The 24,828-nt window shown below is 45.7% G+C and overlaps 1 protein-coding gene across 1 annotated transcript in view; it reads right to left on the bottom strand.

Annotated features, from left to right (window-relative positions):
• GPR158 (G protein-coupled receptor 158) overlaps nt 1–24,828 on the bottom strand; it is a 146,551-nt gene that overhangs the window by 60,540 nt on the left and 61,183 nt on the right. Inside the window, exons 3-5 of the mRNA XM_054390227.1 lie at nt 24,212–24,314; nt 21,423–21,640; nt 9,293–9,361 (exon numbers count right to left, since the gene is read on the bottom strand). Coding sequence (XP_054246202.1) covers nt 9,293–9,361; nt 21,423–21,640; nt 24,212–24,314 — 390 coding nt within the window. The remainder of the gene's footprint in view (nt 1–9,292; nt 9,362–21,422; nt 21,641–24,211; nt 24,315–24,828) is intronic.

Below are 24,828 nucleotides of genomic sequence, written 5' to 3'. Positions count from 1 at the left end.
CCCTTGCAGTGAACTGAAGGACAGGGATATTGAAGTGCTGGTGTTTCTCTAGCAGTCCCAGGCTTTGTTTTATACAAAATCATATTCTTTGCAGCTGGTGAAATCAGGAATGTCTCTGTCTGAACATCAATATGACCTCTCACTACCACGCTCTCTACACACTTTCCCTAAGACCCTGAAAACAGAAACAACCAAAATTTCTCTCTTTTTTTTTTGTTTCAGGCTGTAGGAGTAACAGCCTGACTAATAATTCCCTGTGCGAGAAAGAAAAGAGAGCCCCAGCAACCAGGATGGAAGCATAAAGCCACTGTAAAAGTCAGGTGGCACACTTTGCACATTGGTTTCCAACAGAATGGGTTCCTGGTGAGCAGTTTCATGTAGGATGAGAAAGAGATGTGCAGAAGACAAGCTCTACTCATGTGTCTCCCTCCCAGCTGGGAGACAGGCTACCAGCAGTCTGCAGCAAAGGAGTTTTCTTCAGAATATGCCAACCTATCATTTCGTGCTTGCTGCACATTTAACACCATTAATGTCAGTGAGAAAAAAGGGCAAACATTTTAAACAGCAGCAAAAAGCTGAGGGGATGTGCTGGTTATCAAACCCCTCCCTCCAGCACCACTTCCTTTCCCCTCTTCCCTGCATGTAAAGGTTGTGGATGGTCACATTGGTTCTTTGGCTGAGAGAGAAGTTTTTTTTCCCACTAACAGTATCTCAGTATCCCTGATCCTGAGCAGCTGAAGCTTGAAGGGAAAACAACCACCAAAGGACATTCATGCTTGGGAAATACAATGATTAGAGAGTCAGGACAAGAACTGGGAAAGAAAATGAACAATCAGTGACAGGTGAGCAGCAAAAGCTATGGTGAGGCTTGTGGCATCCCTTGGAGATGAAGTTGTACAAACATTGACTGGTTCTCATGGAGCCTCTGCGTGGGAAAGGAGCCATGGAAAGGAAATTCCTTGCTCTGAATTTCTCTAAATGTTTCCCAGCATTGTACAGCAGCTGAGGAAGCAGTGCAGGGCCCTTCTGCTCTGCTGAAGGACAAGAATATGAAGGAAGCTCTGAAAACCCCGGGGAGAGGTACTTCAAGTTGTAAAAAGCATTTGTACAATATGGAGTAACTCAAAACTTCTTCCTTCCTGACAACTGCAAAGTGGGAGATGAAAAACCCCATTAAATATTCTAGAAATGCACACACTTCCCTAGATCTTGAGAGGCCCATGTGGCTCAAAAAAATAAAACTATGTCAGTGTGAGCTGAAATTTCCACACCCCCCCCACCAACAATAACCAGGCTAGCTCAGTCTGGAAGCAAATGAAAGCTGTATTTACAAAGCAGAATCTACAATCTATGATGAAATGGAATGAATATGTACAAATATACAAAATTCACAACATTTACAAAAATATACAATCAACAGAAAAGCACAACCAATCTCCCTTTGCTTCCCCCCAAAGGGGACCCTTCCCAAAGGGGCCTCCCTCTCCCAGGAGCTTCCACCCCAGACCCCCCTTTGACAGAAAGCAGAATAAGTTAGAGCAGAAAGTTGTTAACTTAACTGCCAAGGTCAGTGTGTTATCTTCAGCCAGAAGAGAAGAAGAAGAAAACAGCAGCCAGACAGCCCAGCAACTGCCCCCACTGCCGAACGCAGAATGTGCCGAGCACCCACTTTGTTTTGGGTAATAGTTCTTAAACATTTCTATCTATCCAATGGAAGTGTTTAGAACAATCGTTGTTTTGCTTTCTTACACCCAATAGTGACTTATTTACATTCTTTCACTTTCTCTGTTCTGAACTTTGCAAGGAAAAATTAAAAAGACAGTTTCAAACCATCACAGTCCACCCCTTCTAAACAATTCCATTGGCTGCTACTATCATTTATCTAATCTAAAATAATATCTACAACAATAGGTGAATAAAGATCATAGTCCATTCCGGCTATCTCAGATGTAGATGATTCAAAAGAGTCAAATCACAGGAAAAACAGCAAACAGCTTGTTTCCTCGCAGATGGAGCGAAGAAAGGAACAGGGACTCTCAGGTGACTCAGGGCTCTCAGGGTTCGTGCACCGTAGATCTCATGAACTCTCCTCTTGGGCGCGATGCTGTATCTGTGCAACACTCTGAATTTAACCTCTCTCAGCCAAAGTTAGATTTCTTTGTGGAATGCACTGAATTTCACCATTTTCTTGCATCACCCAATAGGTGTGACCAGGACCTTCAGCAGAAACCACCCCTCGGACAGGTTTGGCCTCTCCTGAAGGAGAAAATCCCCAAACCGTTTTGCCTAACAGATTCTTTTCTCTGATAACAGGAACTCTATCACCTTCCTCCTTTCGCAACAAATCTGATTGGGCAGGTCCAGCTCGATTCACTGAACCTCTACTATTCACTAACCAGGTTGCTTGTGCTAAATGTTTCTCCCAGTTTTTCAAAGATCCACCCCCCATGGCTTTGAGAGTGGTTTTCAGCAAACCGTTGTAGCGTTCGATCTTCCCTGCAGCTGGTGCATAGTAGGGAATGTGGAATATCCACTCGATGCCGTGCTCTTTGGCCCAGTTTTTCACAAGATGGTTCTTGAAATGAGTTCCATTGTCTGACTCAATCCTCTCAATCCACAGGATTTGTCTTTCCAGACCAAGAATGGTGTTACGTGCAGTTGCATGAGGAACTGGATAAGTTTCCAGCCATCCAGTGCTTGCCTCTACCATAGTCAGCACATACTGCTTCCCAGATGGAGAACGAGGTAGAGTGATGTAGCCAATCTGCCAGGCTTCACCATACTTGTACTTGGACCATCAGTCACCGTACCACAAGGGCTTGATCTGCTTTGCCTGCTTAATAGCAGCACAAATGTCACAGTCATGGATGACTTGTGTGATAGCATCCATGGAAATGTCAATGGATCTGTCACGAGCCCATCGGTAGGTTGCATCTCTGCCTTGATGTCCTGATGAGTCATGGGCCCACCGAGCTAAGAACAGCTCACCTCGGTGTTTCCAGTCAAGATCAGGATCAGGATCAGAGTTTGTGTCCACCTGGGAAACTCTTGCAGCTAGATCTGCCTGATGGTTGTGTTGTTGTTCCTCAGTAGCTTTGCTCTTAGGAATGTGAGCATCGATGTGTCTCACTTTCACTGGGATTCTCTCAATGCGAGCAGCAATGTCTTGCCACAGATCTGCAGCCCAGATTGGCTTTCCTTTCCTCTGCCAGCCATTCTTCTTCCAGTCTTTCAGCCAACCCCACAAGGCATTGGCTACCATCCACGAGTCGGTGTAGAGATAAAGCTTTGGCCATCTCTCACGTTCAGCTATGTTAAGAGCTAGCTGGACAGCTTTTACCTCTGCAAATTGACTGGATTCTCCTTCTCCATCTCTCGCTTCTGCAACTCTGCACGTTGGACTCCACACTGCAGATTTCCACCTTCGCTTGTTTCCGACAAGACGACAGGAACCGTCTGTGAACAAAGCATATCTCTTTTCATCATCAGACAGATCACTGTAAGGAGGAGCTTCCTCTGCACGAGCTACTCTCTCCTCTGGAGGTTTAGCACAGCTTGTGCCTTCTGGCCAGTTTGTGATCACCTCCACCAAACCAGGCCTTTCAAGATTTCCCATTCGAGCACTCTGTGCTATCAGAGCCATCCACTTAGACGAGGTAGCATCTGTTGCATGATGTGGTGAAGAACCTTTGCCTTTGAACATCCAATTCAGAACTGGCAATCTAGGAGCTAGAAGAAGTTGTGACTCAGTTCCAATCACTTCAGAAGCAGCTTTCACTCCTTCATAAGCAGCTAAAATCTCTTTCTCTGTTGGAGTGTAGTTTGCCTCTGAGCCTCTGTAGCCACGACCCCAGAAACCAAGAGGACGTCCTCGTGTCTCACCTGGAGCTCTTTGCCATAAGCACCAGGTTGGACCATTGCCACTCGTGGCCGTGTACAGAATGTTCTTAATGTCTGGACCAGTTCGGACAGGTCCCAGACCCATCGCTTGGACTACCTCTCGCTTGATCTGGTCAAAGGCTGCTTGTTGCTCAGGACCCCATTGGAAATTGTTTCTCTTTCGAGTCACATCATAGAGAGGTTTCACAATCTGACTGTATCCAGGAATGTGCAGTCTCCAAAATCCCACTATGCCTAAGAAACGCAGAGTTTCTTTCTTGTTGATGGGATTTGCCATGGTGGAGACTCTGTTTATCACATCCATTGGGATGTGACGGCGACCATCTTGCCACCGCACTCCCAGAAACTGGATTTCTCTGGCAGGTCCTTTCACCTTGTCTCGCTTGATAGCGAAACCAGCTTGCAAGAGAATGTCAAGGATTTTGTTACCTTTCTCGAAGACTTCTTCAGCAGTCTCACCCCAGACGATGATGTCATCGATGAACTGAATGTGTTCTGGAGCTCCACCTTTCTCCAAAGCATCATGGATCACTGCATGGCAGATGGTTGAACTGTGAATCCACTCCTGGGGCAAACGATTGAATGTGTATTGAATGCCTCTCCAGGTGAAAGCAAACTGAGGCCTGCATTCCTCTGCTATGGGAATAGAGAAGAAAGCATTAGCAATGTCTATGGTAGCATACCATTTGGCCTGCTTGGATTCCAGCTCATATTGGAGTTCCATCATGTCTGGTACAGCTGCACTCATGGGTGGAGTTACTTCATTCAAGGCACGGAAATCAACTGTCAGACGCCACTCTCCATTCTGCTTTCTCACAGGCCAGATTGGACTGTTGAAAGGTGAATGAGTTTTGCTGATGACTCTCTGACTCTCCAACTGACAAATCAAGTTTTGAATGGGCACCAAAGAGTCACGATTGGTTCTGTATTGTCTGTGATGCACAGTTTGAGAAGCAACCGGCAGCTTTACATCCTCTATCTCATGTTGTCCCACAACTGCAGATTCATCTGAAAGCTCAGGTCTAATGGACAACTTCAATTTTCCTCCATCAATTTCTACAGTTGCTATTCCAAAAGCCCATTTGTAACCCTTAGGGTCTTTACAACGCCCTTCTCTCAGAAAATCAATTCCCAAAATACAAGGTGCATTAGGACCTGTTACAATAGTATGTTTCTTCCACTGCTTCCCAGTTAAACTTATATCAACCTTTATCTTAAACAACTCTTGAGATCCACCAGTGACTCCCTGAATAGTTATAGATTCTCCCCCTTGATAATTTGATGGTATTATGGTGCACTGAGCTCCTGTGTCAACCAAGGCCCTGTACTTCTGAAATTTTGAAGTGCCAGGCCACTGGATGTACACATCCCAATAGATTCTGTTATCTCCATTATCCCTTACCTCCCCCTGGCGGAAGGCAGGGCACCCCTAATGGTGGGGATTACCTCCACATGTACAGCTGGCACAATGTCCAGCACCAGAATTAGGATCACTGTTGGAGCTATCAGAGTTGTTCTGGGAAACTGAGGAAGCGACAGCTACCCTCCTGGTATTGCTACCTCGGGATCTGCCCCTCTGCAGCTCCCGTAACCTCTTGAAAAGATCAGAAGTTGGTTGACCACCCCATCTGTTCATGTTCTCACCAAACTGATCACGCAGAGTTATCCAGATACTGCCACGTGATTGCCTCTGCTGTCTGTTTTGGTTTGACCTATTCTGGAATGGCCTTCTTGGAGCGCGTCTGTTTTTGACAGCTGAAACTTGTATCCATCTGGAGGAAGAGGAATCAGAATCATCCCCCTTCATCAAGTTGGATATGGAGGTTTTAAGTTCCTCCTTCAGCTCTTTCATGCAATTCTCAATCTTTCCAGACAAAGTTTCAATGGCTGAAACCAAAGAAGTACGTGCAAGACTATCCTCCAATTGCCTCATTTGGTCAGTGAAATGGCCAACAGTAGGAGGCACTCCACCATAATTTCTTGCCACAATCCTGCTTGCCAGAATAGTAGCATAATTAGGAGGAGCAAGCTTAATGAGCTTTTTGGCAAGGCCTGTTCCAACAGGAATTTCATCAGGATTCAGAGTCTTATGATCTCCATACATTATTTCTCTCACAGCAAATTCTCTCAGACGCTTGATTTCCCTCATCTATTGTGGTCCAAGGCTTAGGGTTCCATGGTAAATCATCTCTGCTAGGGTACCTCAACAGGACTGCCAGTAGGAGGCGTGCCCACAGAGAAACTTTACCAATGCACTTGCCTAGATGCCTGTCTGTGCCAGTATCCTTTGAGAGCATCCCCAACTGAGAGGCCAACTTGTCGCCTACCACCAATGCTGGGGCTCCCATATCAAAACACCTGGCTAGCCAAGACAGGACTGGCTCATTATCTCCTCTGATGTAATCCTTCCTCACATGTCTAATTTCCTGTCTGGGTGCATTATCTGACTGTATGTCATCCTCATCATCATCATCATCCTGAGGTTGCTGTCCCCATATTCCTATTGTAATCCTCTGTTGAATTTCCTTGAGTTCAGAGGCACTGCTAATTTAGCAGGGTCTACATCCTGACCTACATATCCATCATCCATGTGTGGTCTCAAAAGGTCTGCCAGAGTTTTAAGGCTAACCTTCTCTTCCTCACCAGAAGGATCTTTCTTAACACAGGGACCCTGAGTAGAAGGACCCTCATCTCCATCTGCACCATCTCCTGCAGCATCTGCATCTCCTCCTACAGCTCCTTTGCACTTTCTGGTGATAGTGGCAACGAAATTCACTGGTTGAGCTTTCACATTCACAGCAGAGTTGGAAGGAGTAGAGGAATTTTGTGCAGGGTTAGCAGGAGCAGAGGGGGTCTGTGCAGGGTTGGCAGGAGCTGTGCTTTGAGATCCTGCAGCCACTGCTGCGTCCGTCTGGGCAGCAGAGGGAGGAGGAGGAGGCTGTGCCTCGTTAATGGCGTCTGACTGCACAGCTATGTCTGTCTGCGCAGCCATTTCTCTCTGTGCAGCTGTGTCTGTTTGTGTAACCATGTCTGCCTGTGTACCCCTGTCTGCCTGTGTAATCGAGTCTGTCTGTGTCGCCGAGTCTGTCTGTGTAGCCGAGTCTGCCTGTGTACCCGAGTCTGTTATCTCAGATTCTGGCAAAGGTCCCGCAGCTACTGCTGCTGGCTCTGAGTCAAAACTATCGGCAGCTTTCTCACAAACCTGAACTGTGATTTCCTGGTCACCATAATCAGAAACCAATTCCGAACCTCTCTGAGCTTTTCTATATTTCCTCTTACATCTACGCAGGTCGGAAGAGCAAGTAGCCTTACTTCTTTCTTGACACAGTGCTATCAGTAGCCATATGATTATTCCAAGAAGCAACAAAATTAAGGTTAGTACAAGATATCTAGGGTACCACTGGTTCCAAAGACCCTCTGTAGTTGTAAGAGGAGTAACAAACTCAAATGTGTCTGCTAGCAGATTCATAGTTGAGTTACCATATCTTCTTAGGCCAATAAGACCACAACAGAATCCAACAACATTTAGTAACTTGTTCTTAACCCAAAGAAACGACTTATATGCCACATATCTCACAATCTTGTCTATCATGCAGGAAATGGCCCATCTATAAATAATCACACTGATAACAGAGGAAACAGAATGATTCAGAACCCAAAACAGCTTCATTTTGCTTCCTAATCTGAGCAGAAATAAATCATACAAGCAATCGAGCCCCACGTTGGGTGCCAAAAATAAAAATGTGTCAGTGTGAGCTGAAATTCCCACCCCCCCCCCACCGACAATAACCAGGCTAGCCCAGTCTGGAAGCAAATGAAAGCTGTATTTACAAAGCAGAATCTACAATCTATGATGAAATGGAATGAATATGTACAAATATACAAAATTCACAACATTTACAAAAATATACAATCAACAGAAAAGCACAACCAATCTCCCTTTGCTTCCCCCCAAGGGGACCCTTCCCAAAGGGGCCTCCCTCTCCCAGGAGCTTCCCCCCCCAGACACCCCTTGGACAGAAAGCAGAGTTAGTTAGAGCAGAAAGTTGTTAACTTAGCTGCCAAGGTCAGTACGTGTTATCTTCAGCCAGAAGAGAAGAAGAAGAAAACAGCAGCCAGACAGCCCAGCAACTGCCCCCACTGCAGAACGCAGAATGTGCAGAATGCCTACTTTGTTTTGGGTAATAGTTCTTAAACATTTCTATCTATCCAATGGAAGTGTTTAGAACAATCGTTATTTTGCTTTCTTACACCCAATAGTGACTTATTTACATTCTTTCACTTTCTCTGTTCTGAACTTTGCAAGGAAAAATTAAAAAGACAGTTTCAAACCATCACAAATGTGTAACAATTCCACTGGGATTTGTGCTGCTTGGTCTGCACTTGCTCAGGAGTTTTGTTTTCCAGCCAGTCTCTAAGTGACTACATGGTGGCTTTGTAAAAGCACAGAAGATTCTGAGTGCTGAGGAAAAAAACCCATAAACATATTTTTAACTAATCCACAACTCCATCTTTGTTTCCGTCTCCTGATCTGCACACTTTCCATCAGCTTCATTCAATTCACACTAAGATCTTGCTTTCTCTGGTCAGTGGATCTGGTTTAGGTGGCAATCAACAAATTGAGGCTTTCTGGGACTTTTGAGGAGAGAAAGGATCTGCATTTTCTCAGTTTTATGATATGTTCTTCATGCAACTATGAAATTACTTCTTTTGCCCCACTGACAGCAGAAGGCTAACACCATCTCATTTCCCAAACACTTACAGTCATGAATGGCTTGGATTGGAAGGGACCTTCAATTTCCAACCTAGTTCCAATGCCCTGCCATGGGCAGGGATACCTCCTACCAGTCCAGGTTGCTCAAACCCCTCTCCAACCTGGCTTTGAACACTTCCAGGCTTGGAACCTTCACACCTTCTCTGTTCCAACACCTCACCACCCTCACAGGGAAGAATTTCTTCCTAATCTTGAATCTAAATGTCACAACAAAATATATGTCCTTGAGACACTGACATCATTCCTGCCCTTTCTACTGTGTTCTAGAGAAATACTTGCAATAACCACTGTCTTCCTTTCACAAGCTCTGCATCTTCTTCCTGTGGCACAGTTCTGAGAGCTCTTGTCTTTCAAAGCAAGAACTCAGCTTAACCCAGAAGATCTGAAAGCCTCCAAGAGAAAACCACTGGAAAATTCCCTACCCATCAAGTGGAGAATTACTGCGACTGGTGAAACACCTGAGAATATTTACAGAGCAAGGCACACTTTCAAGCCAGATTAAACCAACCATTACATAAATGACATAATCTATACCACAGAAATAGTCTCAGCATTGCTCTTTTCACCATGCTGACTCACACAATGTTTATTTAAAAACAAGGACACCGTTTTACTTACCGGGAAGTACAGAAGAAGGGATCCAAACAGAATGGTTTCCAACAGCACCAGCCCTGAAGCCCTGATACTCTGCAAGACAAAAACCAATACCAAACATTAGACAATACTACAGGAACAGGCTGGGAGAGTTGGGGTTGTTCAGCCTGGAGAAGAGAAGGCTCTGGGGAGACCTTAGAGCAGCCTGCCAGTACTTGAAGGAGGCTACAGGAGAGCTGGGGAGGGACTTTTGACAGAGGGCTTCTAGCAACAGGATGAGAGGGAATGGATTGAAGCTTGAGGAGGGCAAATTTAGACTGGAGATGAGGAAGAAATTCTTGACAATGAGGATGGTGAGACACTGGAACAGGTTGCCCAGGGAGGCTGTGGATGCCCCCTCCCTGAAGGTGTTCAAGGTGAGACTGGAGAGGGTCTTGTGCAGCCTGGTTTGGTGGAAGGTGTCCCTGCCCACAGCAGGGGGTTTGGAACTGGATAATCCTTATGGTGCCTTCCAATCCAAACCGTTCCAGGATTCTGTGAAACTTCTCTCTGCTTGCCATTTGCAAGCTGGGTTGTTTTCAGAAGACTTTTGACAGCATAATGCTTCCTCAGTGATGCTTATTAGAGCACAGTATTAAGCTGCCTGTCACAGTGGCCATCCTTCACACTCCTTTATTCACAGCCCCATGACAATGGCTGTGTTTTACAAAACCCAATTTAAAACATCACTCTTCCCTGTGTTAAATACTATTCAACACACATTACCTGGATGCATTTGGAAACTGCTAAAATTGCTCTCCAAAGTGAAGAATTATGGATCATGGGAATTACAGACAGGAACTGAGCTGCAGAATTTGTTCTGTACTATTTAAACCTCAAGAAATCCCTCCAACCTTTTGCCTTATTTCATTATTTGACTTCTCTAATGCCTGTGAAAAACATTCAGTCTTACTGATTACAGAGTGTGCTTGTTAGATTGAAAGCACCTTTATCTTGCCTGGAATTCTGTACAAGGATGGTCATTCCAGGGCTTGTGAAGCAACATGCCATTTCCTCACTGATTCCAGTGCAGTCTCTCCAGCAGAGCTCTCTTAACATTTTCAAATTAAAAAAACCCAATCCAAACAAACCACAAAAATCAATTAAAAGATAAATCAATCCTTTTTCCTAATGGGAAGTGTATGCCAATAAATTGGGTGATTTATGTGCAGTGCACCTGTGCCTTGTCTTCAAGACAACACATCACCACCGGTTCCCATTTCTCTGCTCATCTCCCTCCCCTGACAGACTGCTCCACAGGCTGCTCTGGGGGGGCACTGCTTTCCCTGCTGCAAGCAGCACCAGCAGACAGGAGAGCAGAAGAGACTTTGCCAAAAGTCTTTTGACAAATGCCCTTCCTTCCCATCACAGAATGCTCTTGCAGGCTGGAATCAATGGCTCGTGGTAGCCTCTCTAAAGTGGTTTTAGATGGGTGAGGCTTATCCTTCAGAAGTGAGGTAGAGAGGAGACCTCCTTGCTCTCTCTAGCTCCCAAGAGCAGGTTGTAGCCAGGTGGGTGTTGGTCTCTTCTCCTTAGTAACAAGTGACAGAACGAGAGGAAATGGCCTGAAGTTGCCCCAAGGGAGGTTTAGGTTGGAGATCAGGAGAAACTTCTTCACTGAAATGGTTCTCAACCACTTGAGCAGGCTGCCCAGGGAGGTGGTTGAATCCCCATCCCTGGAGGTGTTGAAATGAGGCAGAGATGTGATGCGGAGGGACATGGTTTAGCACCAGCCTTGGTAGCTAGGTAACAGTTGGACGTGATGATCTGAAAGGTCTTTTCCAACCTAAATGATTGCATGACTTAAAAATAGTAAAAACAAATATCTCTCTGAATGGACTTGCAGACAAATTTTTAAGTGTCCTGGGGTCCAGTTTCTGCTTACAAAAAACTTGATGGAATTTTCTTGATAAAAATTCAGCTTTTCAGTGACTCTATAATCTTACTCAGATTTCCAACCCCAACAAACCACTCAAATACTCCAATTATCTTTCTGAACAGAACTGCAGTGCCTGTTTTAGCAACTGCTGAAACTTGAGTCTCGACCCAGGAGTGCAGCTTGCACTTACACTGGGTTCCTGTAAAACAAATCAGAAGGCTTTTGTGTTGCTTTTCTTCCCCCCCAACCCCTCTATTATGATGTATAAAGAGTAAACTCAATCACAAATGCAACAGTCTGGGAAACCAGCAACTGAAATGCCCTGTCAGGTTTTTCAGGCTCATGTAATTCCACTGTTCAATGGCATATCAGATTCAGCTAAGTGCTTGATATGATTTATTTCTATCCCTTGGCTAGATGAGCAGCCTCACCCTCTAGCCTGCTAATGCAAAGAGGAACCAGCACTGCCCTACTGCATTTCCCTGTGGAACAGCCCTGACTCACTCCATCTAGGAGGATGCTCCAGACAGACCCTCACAAAACATACATCTAACCAGACAAAATATTGCCCCAAACACATTGATTCAGTATTTGTGAGACACTCATCTGTTGCAAGCATCCCTAAACACTAAATAAAGATCCAAAGAGCTGACATGAATCTTTTCTGGCTGCTGTAATAAAATTGTTTATGTAACCACATTTCTGTATTTAGATGCATTCAACTTTTTCCAGTGGCACTACAAAAATCGATACACACAGACAACTTCTCAAAACTGCTTTCCATAGACACCTCTGATCTAATGTCACTGCAAAAAGCGGGAAGGGAGTGTTTGGAGGCCAGTTATGAAGTCACTCAATGCAATATTTCAAGGTTATTTTAATTCAGAGTTGAAGATCTCCCAATTATTTTGTGCCTTGGATGTCTGGAGCCAGGGGCGATGCACACTGCTCTGACATGCATGGCAGAAGGGAAAACCCCTGTCAGAAAGCAGGAATGGCAGCAGGAGTTACTCCCCACTTCCAGTGAACAGAGATTTGAGCCTGTGATGTCAAATCTGTGTGCAGGGTATGAAACACAAGGCTTAGAGAGCTCAGAAAAGGTTCACACCTGCCTCCCACAACACAAGCTTCCCATCTCATGATGCTGAGTTCCCAGAACTCTATATGCTGTATGAGACAGACAGGACTTCCACCAGGCTCCACCAAAAGTTGAATCCTCCATGGCAGAGACTTTGCAAACACAGGTCCCTGATGCTGTGGGCAGCATCCCAAATGACTGACTCAAGGGGAACCTGCAACCTACAGCTTTTGCTCTGGTAAGAAGACAAATGAAAGGATAGAAACAAATGGTAACTCCCAGGAGGAGCAGGGAGGTGACTGTGCTGCTGGACTGGGCACTGGGGAGGACACACCTCAAATCCTGGGGTCAGTTTTGGGCCTCTCACTCCAAGAAGGACATTGAGGAGCTGGACCAGGTCCAGAGAAGGACAACAGAGCTGGGGAAGGGTCTGGAGAACAGGGCTGGGGAGGACCAGCTGAGGGACCTGGGGTTATCTAGTCTGGAGAAGAGGAAGCTGAGGGGAGACCTCATTGTCCTCTGCAGCTCCCTGAGAGGAGGTTGGAGTGATTGGGGGTTGGTCTCTTCTCCCTACTCTCAGGTGATAGAATGAGAAGAAAAGGCCTCAAAAGGTGGCACAAGAGGTTTAGGTTGGACATCAAGAAAATTCTCTTTGCTGCAGGAGTGGTCAGGGATTGGAACAGGCTGTCCAGGGAAACGTTGGAGTACCTGGAAGTGTCCAGGGAACCTGTGGCAATGGCACTTGGGGCTATGGTTTGATGGCCATGGTGGTGTTGGGTTGATGGTTGGAGACTGGGTGATCCTAGAGGGCTTTTCCAACCCAAACAATTCTGTGATTCTAAAACCTCCACCCACTGGTGTCCACCTCCACTGTCTGCACCATTAAAATTCTCTCAGGGCATTTTAGGACACAGCCCTGGAATTCCAGCCAGTGGATTTTCTTCCCCTTGCATGCAACATTTGCTCAATTTCTTTTTCTATCCTTAACAGCTGCTTGGCCTTGTTGGTTTGTTTTGTGTTTTGTTTTTTTTTTTTTTTTTCCATCAGCCTCACTTGTTGGCATTTATTTTGGTTTTTGCTTATTTATTTCTCTGGCTGTTCATCCTATGTACAGCTTGTTTATTGCTGCCTTGTCTGTGAGCTCATTTCCCTTTTGGGTTTTTATTTCTATGTTTCCTTATTTGTGTCAGTAAAACTGTCCTGCCTGCTTTTCCCTGTCTCACTTAATGGTTACACACTGCTGATCCCTAAGAGATACAGCAATTTATTTTGCTTCTAGCTTCATACTTTCATGCTCAGCTCAGCCACCCCTACCACACATTTTCAACGTTCTCTAGGTTGCTTTGTTAAAAAATAAATTTGAGATTGAGACCTTGGATAAAAAATAATGAGGGGGAGGAGTAGTATGGATAAGTCAAAGGAGGAAAAGTGACAGCTGAATCCACACAGCAATACTGGGATCAATCCAAAAGGAAGCAATTAAAACAGTACACCATGTGTTACACTAAAGTCAGGCCCAGGCTTGTGCTGGTCTCCATCATCTTCTTCATCCTGATCCAGAATCTTTTTAGAGTAGCTACCACCCTTCACTTCTGCACTGACCAGCACATTCCACTAAGACAGTTCCAGTAAATCTGAAGCAAGTTGTCAGCCAGGGAAGAAAACCAAGTGACCTGCAGTCAAGGGGGTCACAGGGAGCCCAAGAAGGGGACAGCTGGCAAAACGCAAGGGTTGGGTACAGGGCAGCAAATGTAGTGTGAGGACAAGACCCCGGACTGGTGGGCTTGGTGACTTCTGAATCCACTGTGTATGGAATGCTGCAGCTGCACAGAGAGGCCAGCAGCATGGCTTGGACCTGTACCCAAATACAGACAAATCTCTACTGGGTGGAGGCCAGGAGGGTGGGGCTGGGCTCTTCTCTGTGCCTGAGACATGAGAAGGGGCAGTGGGTACAGGCTAGAACACAGGAGGTTTCACTTCAACTTCAGGAGAAACTACGTTGAGGGTGACAGAGCACTGGAGCAGGCTGCCCAGAGAGGTTATGGACTCTTCTGTGGAGACTTTCCAAACCCACTAGGTCTGCAAAACTGTTTGTGAAGGGCTGCATCATGCCTGGGGATGTGCTCAGCCTTCAGGCTGTCCATACAATCCAGACCACACACTGGCAGCCTTTGGGATCCCTGGCTCTCACAAGTAACACCATGTCTGTGGCAAATCACATTAGGAAAGGGAAGTCCTGCCTGCCTCTTGGGCACTGCTAAAGGCTCATAATTAAATGCTTAGCAATTATTTGCATGAGAGAAATTATATATATATATATATATATATAAAAATGTAGCTAGCCAAGCTGCCTCAAGTGTAACAAAGCAAAAAGCTAACATGATGGATAAATAATGCTAGAAGATGCTGCACTGCAATTCTCTGTGGTCCAAAGCAATCCAGGAAACACAGCAGTGTTAATTAGCACTGAATTTGTGAATAGCATGGCACAAAGTCAGTGATGTGTGTGTCAAAGTATTTTCAGAGAAGAGGGAAAAAATCAGCAGTCAAAGCGAAAAGGAAGCTGAAGTCATTCTTTGTTCCATGGCACATAATGAGTCAACAGAAGTCAGCCTTTTGGTGCCAGGCCAAGCAGCCTGCAGGTTCCTGCAGGGCCACACGTCGCTGTGCAGGACACCAGCATGGCACACGGGGAGCCCAGCGAGGGCACACCATCGGCAGGTCCTGGCTCCTTCTCACTTTCATTAAGCAGTTCTGACACTGCTGCAAGAGCAAGAATGGCCACATGGGGCTGAGCCTTCACGAGAAGGTCCCTCTGCAGGAGCAGGAGCTTGTCTCACAGACAGACAAGGCATGCAAGGAATTCTGAGGCAGCTTTGGGCTTAACCTCAACTTTGAATACAACACACAGAGTCCGAGAATGGTAGGGGTTGGAAGGCATCTAAATATTAAGAAGAAATTCTTAACAGTGAGGGTGGTGAGACACTGGAACAGGTTGCCCAGAGAGACCAGGGACGTCCCTCCCTGGAGGTGTTCAGGGCCAAGCTGGACAGTGAGAGGTGTCCCTGCCCACGGCAGGGGGTTGGAGCTGGATGATCTTCAAGGTCCCTTCCAACCCAAACCATGCCATGAATCCATCAACAGTCCAATGCCATAACAAGGCCACACTTCTGGTTGCCAAATTCCAGCAACTCATTGCCAGCTCACCACAGCAAACTCAATAGCTGAAGGGAGAAAGGGCTGCACCTCTTCTCAAAACTTCTCTGTGAAATAGCCAAGATGAAATTCTGTGTCCTGTTCAACCTCTCACCACACTGACAAATACTCCTAATGATAATTGTTCTGTCCTCCTAGTAGGACATAGATTGCAACTGTGCTATTTGCCTTAGCAAAGGCCAGCTTTCCAAAGACAGGCCTACATTTCTGGGCTACATTGGCAAATTTTCAGAATTTTCTGGCATTTGCAGGTTTTGTGCAGCATTCCTAAACCAAATAAATATAATCCTCAATATAATCCTCATGCCTTTTCATTTTCTTTTTAAAAATATTTACACAAAGGTCAAAATGTTTTTTTTTTTTTTGTATTACTGGCTGGAGCTGAGCTCAAATAGAATATAATCTTTACTTGAAAAAAATGAGGAAAAGCAAAGGTCAAGCAGGCATCAATCATAAATCAATTGCAATAAAAGTGCACAAGATGCCAGGGATCCAAGAAATCCCCAAACACTTTATTTTTCAGTTCATGTGGCTCTTGATCCTTTATGAAACACAAAGGATGAAACTTGGTAGGCTCCAACAGGTTCTGCACCATGAGGGTAATAGAACACTGCAACAGGTTGCCCAGGGAGGTGGTTGAGGTCCCATCCCTGGAGATACTCAAGGTGATGCTCCAGAGGGCTCTGAGAAACCTGATCTAGTGGAGGGTGTCCTTGCTGACTGCAGGAGGTTGGACTGGATGAGCTTTGGAGGTCCCTTCCAACCCAGAGCATGCTGTGATTCTGCATTTTGACTCACAGGTCTTGGTGCAGGTAGGTTGCACTACACCACTTGTAAGACATGCTTGAGAAGCCCACTATTTGTTGGTGAAGAACTCTCACAGTGAAAATGGTTCATGGCCCAGGGACATCTTATCTTATAAGGGGGGGAAGGGTCTGCATTTAGACTGTCCCTGGGGGACAAATTGCTCAGATCAAAACACCTGGTTCTCACTGAATAGTGATGAGTACATCAGTGAAGGAAAACCACTAATGAGGTAAGCACTGCCTCAGCTCAGCTTCAGTCAGCTCACATCCCTGTGGTTAATTTAGAAGCTGACCTTGTGAAATGACCATCACAATTCTGCATCACTTCAAGTGCCTATTGCAGTAGGTTATACACTCAATGTGTAACTTTTCTTCCTAGCACTGTACTGCTGAAAGCCCCAGCCCCAGGTCAGGCTCAAGTTGCCACCGACCCTGCAGAAGGAGAAAGGAAAGAAGAGTGTCCTTCCTCCACCAAGTGCTCAAGGTAAGAGCCAGCAGATGGAGAGGGACAGATGGGAAGAAGAAGAAGGCAATGTCACATGTCATAAGAAGTGCTCAGTAGTACCAGCCTGTCAGTATCCCACCCAGAGTCACATCTGTTGTCAGCACTTGAATCTGAAGAGATGCTATGGAGGGCAGGGGATGCTCTCAAACAGCCTCTCCCAGGCTTGAGGAAAGACTGAAGGGAACAAGGGGTGTTTGTAAAGAGTGTAACAAGGTCATGATGATGGGAGGCTGGTGGTGGCACTTCTGCATCAAAGCAATGGCATCAGGAGAGACAGAAAAGCTCACGTGGGAGTTCAGAAACCATGAGGGTGTCAAAAGGGAGATGCAAAGAGGACAACACAAAGTGGCAGGACAGAGAATCATTTGCAGTATTGTTATGAATAGACTGGAGGAGGCCATGAGTGCATTTGCCAAGGCCAAGGCCAGCTGCAGCCAGCCAAGCCAGCTGCAGCAGTCGTGACAAGAGGAGACAAGAATTCTAGGCCTGGGGACCAGGAGCAAACATCTATTAAAAGGGAAATCAAAGAGTTCAGTGAGGCTTAGACAGAACCAAAGGTAAAGTGAGCTCCAGAGTGCAAAATGCTGGTAGGTAATAACCAGGTTGCTACAGTAACTAAGCAAGTAGTAGCTGGGAAATCTTGGAGGGAAGCAGGGGGAGTCAAGGTTTCTTTTCAGCTATATTGGTATTGGTGAGAAGAAGTCAGAGAAAAATGTCAAGATTTTATTCCAGACAGAGGGAGGTATGGCTAGGACAGGGAAGGCAGAAAGCTGTGTTCACAGCATGAAGTCCTAAGGAGAAGCTGACAGCAGAAGACTGCTGCCTGTGAGCTATAAACCTTCAGCCTCAGCCCAGAGAAATGCAGACTGAAAAACTGGCATATGTTTAAGTCTGGGTGATCTGCATTCAGCTTCCACCACACCACAGAGTCAAAAAACTCCTAAAAACCTGTACATGGAGTTTCCCTGAGGTTGCCACCATTAAGGTTTTGCAATAGAAAAGTGTTTAGTGAAAAATGAAAGACTTTTCCTCCACTAGAGCTGCCAGTGCAGCTTTATTGCTGCCATTTGAAAGTTCCCGTGATGATTTTTTTGGGGGTATTGTTTGTTTCCCAAGTTTCTTCATTGAAGCTCTTTCTTTCTTCTCTTTGAGTGAAACTTAAAAAAAACCCAACCAACCAACCAACCACACCACAATTATTTTCTCATCTTCAAATGAGTTTCTCCCTAATTGTACTGATTTTCACCAGACAGTGGCACACTGCAATGCCAATGCCAGCTGCACCAAATACCATGTTTCAAACTCAAATCTGGACCCTATCTGTTGGCCAAATGCTCTTCCCAGAGACTAAAAGCTCACCAAGCAAAAGACTGGCACTATGGAATTCTGCAAGCCTTCTTGGTTGAAAAGTCCCTCTCCTACAGATTGGGCTCACACTTGGAATAGCTCTTCTGAGCCTACATCCAGACAAAAAGAAAGGCCTGCTTCAGACAGAAGTCTCTTCTTGGCAAGGGAGAAATGCCGAAGACCTCATGCAAGCCACCAGGGACTCTTCTATTGCTATTGATTGTACAAGGAAGGTTCACAGCTGTAGACAACTCCAAGACAAACAGCCGGATTAATAAATCATGTGGCTATCATTCCGCTGAGGGGATAGGAAGTCCCTTCCCAGCAAATCTGTAAATGGCCATTCACACACCCAAATGAAACCAGCTAAATGCAACTGTCCTGCAGTTACTGCATCAAAGAACCACGGGGGCAAGCTTATCACCACGGGGCAGACCACTCACTCTACTCACCCCTCACACTAGGGCCACAAGTACAGAACTCAGCCAGCATCAGAGTAAGAGACAAGCAGAAACCTCAGCAGTTTGCTCAATTTCATTCCTAGCTCTGAAACAGCTTTGGAAAAATGGTTCTGTGCTGTAATAGTTCTTGCTGTTGGAAAATAAATGCTGAAATTCAAGGATTCAATTACCTTTATTTTACACAATTTATTTTGCAAGTGAAATTATAATGTAATACAATTAGAGGCTACTACAGCCTTGTCTCTGGTGACAGCTCCCTTCCTGGCCAGCACCCTACGTGAAAGTGCGTTGCTACCAGCACCACTATTTTGAACTTTGGGGCTCTAGCTTGTGGAGTTCTGTGGAGTACTGGCAGAATAAAAGATGACAATGATTCATAGACTGCAAGGTCTTAAATAGCAAGACATTAAGGTTAAGAAATTAAAAGCCAGCAATTGGTCTCAGTGCCAAAGAGGAGCAAACACTTCTATGGCTGAGTCACATCACATTGAAGGCAATGCAACCCCTGATAAATGACATCTGTCTTCCAGATGGGAACGGTGCTGTGTAACTCAACTTTGTAGGGACAAATGTTGGCTTAATACAAAGATATATAGGGCAGCCTGCAGCTTCTGAATCCTTACAGCTGCTGTTGAGTAGTGATGAAAAGTCATTTTTGAGACCAACCTTGTCCATGAGGGGTAGAGTCTTGTCTGGTGACCACTGTGTACAATGTGCTTCCTGCTACTCTGCTCTTCTCATTGCCTCTTCTTCAAGAGACTGAACTGAAACCAGCCAACATGTTTTGTATCTTTATTTTCTTCACACTTCACTTCTTCCTTAGGCCTAAAGTGCCTGTAGTGGAACTAGGTTTATTTTTCTACTCACAAGTACTAAATTCCTCTAAACCAGGCAGTACAATGCAAATATTCACAGATGTGAAATCTTTGGGTTTATGAAGTGAATGCCATAACACCTGCAAACAAAGGCAGAGTCACCACTGCAGCCATGCCTAGCCCTGGCTGCTGGTTTTGGCAGCTCCAGCAGCCAGTGTCCCAGCTCTGATTTTCAAGCGTTGCGCAGGCTCACAGCCCCAGCACCTCTTCTCTTTTCCATATGTCACTCTGCACTTATTTACAAGCAGTTATCCCTGCAGGCATATCTTAACTACACAGAAAAATGGGAAAGGATATTTTATGAGTTCTGTTTTATGAATAAAGGAAGTGAGAATCCCACTAAAAACAACAACAGTTTTGAAAAGCACATTTCCAACGTCTTTAAAGCTGCACACCTCAAACACTAGAAACGAGGTTCTCAATCTAGGGTATGATGGAGAAAGACTGTGCAAAGCACTGTACTCAATGTGTATGTGCTGAGGGAACTCTCAGGTATGCCCACCAGCACAGCACAGAAAGGCAGCTGCTCCATCTGCCAGAGATCTCTTCCCTCTATCAAGGTTCCACTTCAGTTGAAGTGTCAGAAATCACTGTCTAGAGAGAAAAAAGCAGAATGTGCAGCAAAGATGAAAGGCATCCAGGCATAAGCACATCAACATGCCACTGCAGAGTTAAAAAATTAAAGAGAAAAAGTATGTTTGCAAAGCCAGCTGGCTTTTGTATTTAAAGATGTATCAGACATCAATAGCCTGAATTACTGCATCCTCTCATGGCTGCACTATAGCAGGACAGACAAAAAGGCATCCTGGATCTTTTTAGTGCTAGAAAGGGGAACTCCAGCATTCATCTGCATGTTGCTTTTCCATCTATGTGCAGTTTTGTGCAGTGCTTAAAATTGCAATTTTCAGGGTTGCCTTCACAGATCTGAAATCATATTTAGCAGAACACTTCCATGCATTTACACTAAATGGAAAAATAGGAAAGTGAGGGCATAGGACATCTATGAACTCCAAACACAGTAAATCTGTATTCAACAGAGAGTAACAACCATGTAAAACCAGCCAGTTGCTGTTACTTGCCACAGTTCCCTCAAGAGAGGTAAAATGATTTATTCCTGTTGATGACTACCTGTGGGGTCTTGTTAACTGATAGTTTTTTCTCTTGATCAGTGTTCCAGGCATTTAATTTCCTCCTCTCATTAAAGGTATCTGCATTTCTATATTTCCAGTAGTCCTTGAGTGTTCACAAATATGGAGGGGAGACCAGTAAAATAAAAACTGTTTTAGTTCTACATTTTCAGTATTTAGGAATGGAAATGGTCTGGAGTGGGGCAAAGCATCGCGGTCCATGACGAGGGAAAGATGATGGCAAAGCAGTTTGGCTTTAGTGCAACTGTTCTGAGCCCTTCCCTGTTCATCTGAATGAAGACTCACAGCAAGCAAGAGCCTTCTGAAGAGATCTAGTGTGAGTCAATGCTGGCATGTCTGCTTCATCCCCAAAACAGCAATTAGCCTCTTCCACCCTCTGCTGAGCTCAGCTGCTCTGCTCTCTTTGCTAGTAGTGGCTCTTAGCATTTCTTAAGGACACTTAGCACGCCTTGCAGTGGTTGTATTCTACCTGACAGCTCCATGTCTGAGCTGGAATGACACTATGCAAAGGTCAGGTATTTGCAGCTTCACATACAACAGGATTCCTTGATTTTTGCTGACCATCACCAAACAGAAGCAGATTTCACTGAGGAATCAAGAACTGCTAGTGGCTTTTCCTCAAAAAACAATGCAGGTACCTCCATGACTAAAAAACATTCCTGCCTGAAAATCCCATCCTCTCCTTGAGTTGAGCTCCCTACCTGGGAAACTGCCTGCCAACATGGGAAGCTGTCCAGCTACAGAAGTCAGTCTGCACCACACCACAAGCAGCCACACCAAAGTCAAACACATCTGCTTACCTTTGCCTTCCGAAAATGGTAGATGACCAGCATGCTGACAAAGTCCAGCAGCATACAGAGCGTTTGGAAGCAGATGATGGCCAGCCGTAGGTATTTGTCCTCCTGTGCATAGCAGGGGGTGTCATCTGTGCAGTAGGAACATCCTTCCCTGCAGGGCAGGCAGGTGTACACTTCCTCTGACAACTCCTTGCCAGGGAAGCGATTTTCTGCATCCTTTCCTGAAAGCACCAGAAGGGTGAGGGGAGACAGCTTCAGCTGGACAGGATGGGGCAGGTTCACAGATCCACAGAGCAGTTTGGGCTGGAAGAGACCTTAAAGATCATCCAGTTCCAAGCCCCCTGCCGTGGGCAGGCACAACTCCCACCAGCCCAGGTTGCTCAATGTCTCATCCAACCTGGTCTTGAACACTTCCAGGGAGAAGGCATCCACAACCTCCCTGGGCAACCCGTGCCAGTGCCTCCCCACCCTCACTGTAAAGAATTTCTTCCTCATCTCCAGTCTAAATCTCCTCTCTTCCAGCTTCAATCCATTCCCCCTCATCCTATCACTACAAGCCCTTGTAAAAAGTCCCTCCCCAGCTTTCTTGTACCCTTTAGGTACTAGAAGGCTGCGCTCTAAGGTTTCCTCAGAGCCTTCTCTTCTCTAGGCTGAACAGTCCCAACTCTCTCAGCCTGTCCCCATAGGGGAGGTCAAGCCCTCTGATCATATTTGTGACCTTCTCCAGACCTGCTCCAGCAGTTTGATGTCCTTCTTAGGTTGGGGGCACAACTGGATGCAGTACTCCAGGTGGGGTTTCATGAGAGCAGAGGGGGAGAGTCACCTCCCTCACCCAGGTCACCCCTATGGGAGCAATCCATTCTCCTGCTGGCTCCCTCTCCTTCCCAGCTGGCCTCTCTCAAGAAGTCACAGAATGGTTTGTCAGACCTGCTTCTTCCATTTCACCTTCCTCTGTCACATTCAGAAGATGCAGACCACTTTAGACCAGCTTATTAAATACCAAATGCCTTCCCATTGTATTTCAGGTGGGAAAAAAGGAGACTTCTGAATAGGGAAAAAATTACATCAAGATTTGGGAACAAGGAAAGTATTTTACATGGACACATGAAGAGCAGACCCCAAAACTACTTAATGCTCACAGTACAAGCTCTGCTCCAACTTCAGATTGTTCCTCAATTTCATAAAGATGCTATCTAGTGAATTAATTAGCCTCAAATTAGATAAAACCTTTGTTAATTTGTTCAGCATGTTGCATCAGTCTGTTCCCAGGGTCATACCACTGCACTTGCACAAAGCTGAGCTCTTCATCACTCACACAACCACACCAGGAAATCTGGAAAACCTATTGGCAAGCGTCTGCACCAATCAATGGTTCTTGAGCTGACATCTCATCCATCAAAGTGAAGCCACTGACAGAGAACCCAGGAGGACTTCTGCACTTTCTGATCCATGAACACTTGCCTGTAAATCCCTGTAAGACTGCTTACCCTACAGGCAGTTAAGGAAGAAAAAAGTGAAAGAAAAAGGTGGCAAAAATTAATATTATTAAATGAGAAGGAAAAGTAAATTTGCTGGAAATCTTTACTATAACAAGACAGGCCTAGGATACAAACTAGACCACAGCAGGTTTCACCTGGACTGAAGGAAAACCTTCTTTACTGTGAGGCTGCTGCAGCCCTGGAGCAGGCTGGCCAGAGAGGTTGTGGAGTCTCCTTCTCTGCAGACTTTCAAACCCACCTGGACATTGCTGTGCAAGCTGCTCTAGGCAAACCTGCTTCAGCTTATGAAGAAAGGCTAAGGGACATGGGGCTTTCCAGCCTAGGCAACAGAAGATGGGGAATCTCATCAGTGCTGATCAGTACCCTCCCATCAGTAGTGGGAGGGTGCCAGCAGGATGGGACCAGTCTTTTCTCAGCGGTGCCCAGTGACAGGACAAGGGGTAACAGGCACAAATCTGAACAGAGAAAGTTCCATCTAAGCCTGAGGAATTTCTTTACTTTGAGGGTGGCAGAGCACTGAACAAGCTGCCAAGAGAGGTGGTGGAGTCTCCATCTCTGGAGCCATTCAGAACCTGCCTGGATGCCATCCTGTGCACCTGCTCTGGGTGAACCTGTGTTAGCAGCAGGGTTGGACCAGATGACCTCCAGAGGTTCCTTCCAACCCCCACTCTTCTGTGATTCTGTGGTTTTTCTTAACTGAGTCATGCATGGGAGCTTCCTCGTGTGTATGGCACCACATACTACATGGGTAACAGCCAACAAACAATCCTGTGAGCCTGTGCTGTGTGTCCTGGGCAGGTGCAGGCTACACAGCACCCACAGCATAGAGCCAAACAGACTCCTGGGCCTGAGCCATACCCCAGCAGCAGCTATTAGAGTTTTGCTCCTTTGGATGGTCCTCAACAAAAGCCTGCACCAAGCCAGAGGCTGGGGCATTCTACTCTGCCCTGGCCAAAGAGAAAATCCTGAGGTTAATCTCCTGACTGCTTGTGCTTGAGCACAGCTGCCAGAAGTCTCTGTTTCCCCCCAGCAAGTCTTCTTTCCATGCTTTGTAAATTTATTTACAAATCAAATCTTCTTCAAGCAGGTATGTTTTACAGGCTCCTCAAGAGTATGGTGAGTGGACAAACCAAAGGGCCAGAACTCCTTCAGTGATTATATAATCCCAGAGTTGCAAACCACTGGGATTTTACTGTATAACCCTGACAGGGATTAAAAAGGAGACCTGCATTATTAATGCCAGCTCTGTTTTCTTCCTTCTATTCTTTTTTAAACTCAAGCAGAGGCACTTACTGGGGAAGCTGTTCACTGAGAAGATGCTGGGATGGTAGAATCCAGCCTTGCAAATACATTTGTAGGCTCCAAGCACAAATCCAAGGCCTTTAATTGGCATGCACTGTGAGGAAGGAAAAGAAAGGAACGTCAGGCAGATGATCACACACAGCCTGCTCACTACATTCAAGCATAAAAACACTGCAAGACACTCTCAGCACACTTCTAAGGAAGAAGAGGCAGCCCCTCCAGTCTGACAGCATTTTCCTCCTTGGCTTTTCTTGTTATATAAAACTCCTTTTTGTTTTTGTTGTTCTTCTTCTTCTTGATGTTCAGCAACAACAAACAGCAAAGACAGCTGTGCCCAAGCCTGTCCCACTGGTAGACCAACCAAGGGCCAGATTTAACTCTTGCATGTTGGCTCTAGGTAGGGCAGCAGACAGCTGTGGTTTTTCCTGGTGAGTCTCCAGTAGTCTTCCCCAGCACAGCAGGTGGGTTCCAGACAGCTGGAGAAATGCAGTGGCAGCCAAGCCCCCAACTTGGTGCAGGCAGCATGTGTTGGTACACCCCCCCCCAGTGGTAATCATACTGCAGTGGACACTGACCCAGACGAAAGAAAGTCAGCAGTAGGTTAGAGA

This window comes from Indicator indicator, chromosome 20, assembly GCF_027791375.1.
Source record: "Indicator indicator isolate 239-I01 chromosome 20, UM_Iind_1.1, whole genome shotgun sequence".
Taxonomy (NCBI): Eukaryota; Metazoa; Chordata; class Aves; order Piciformes; family Indicatoridae; genus Indicator; species Indicator indicator.
Note: the sequence above shows the minus strand (reverse complement) of the source record. Positions and strands in the feature narration are given on the sequence as shown.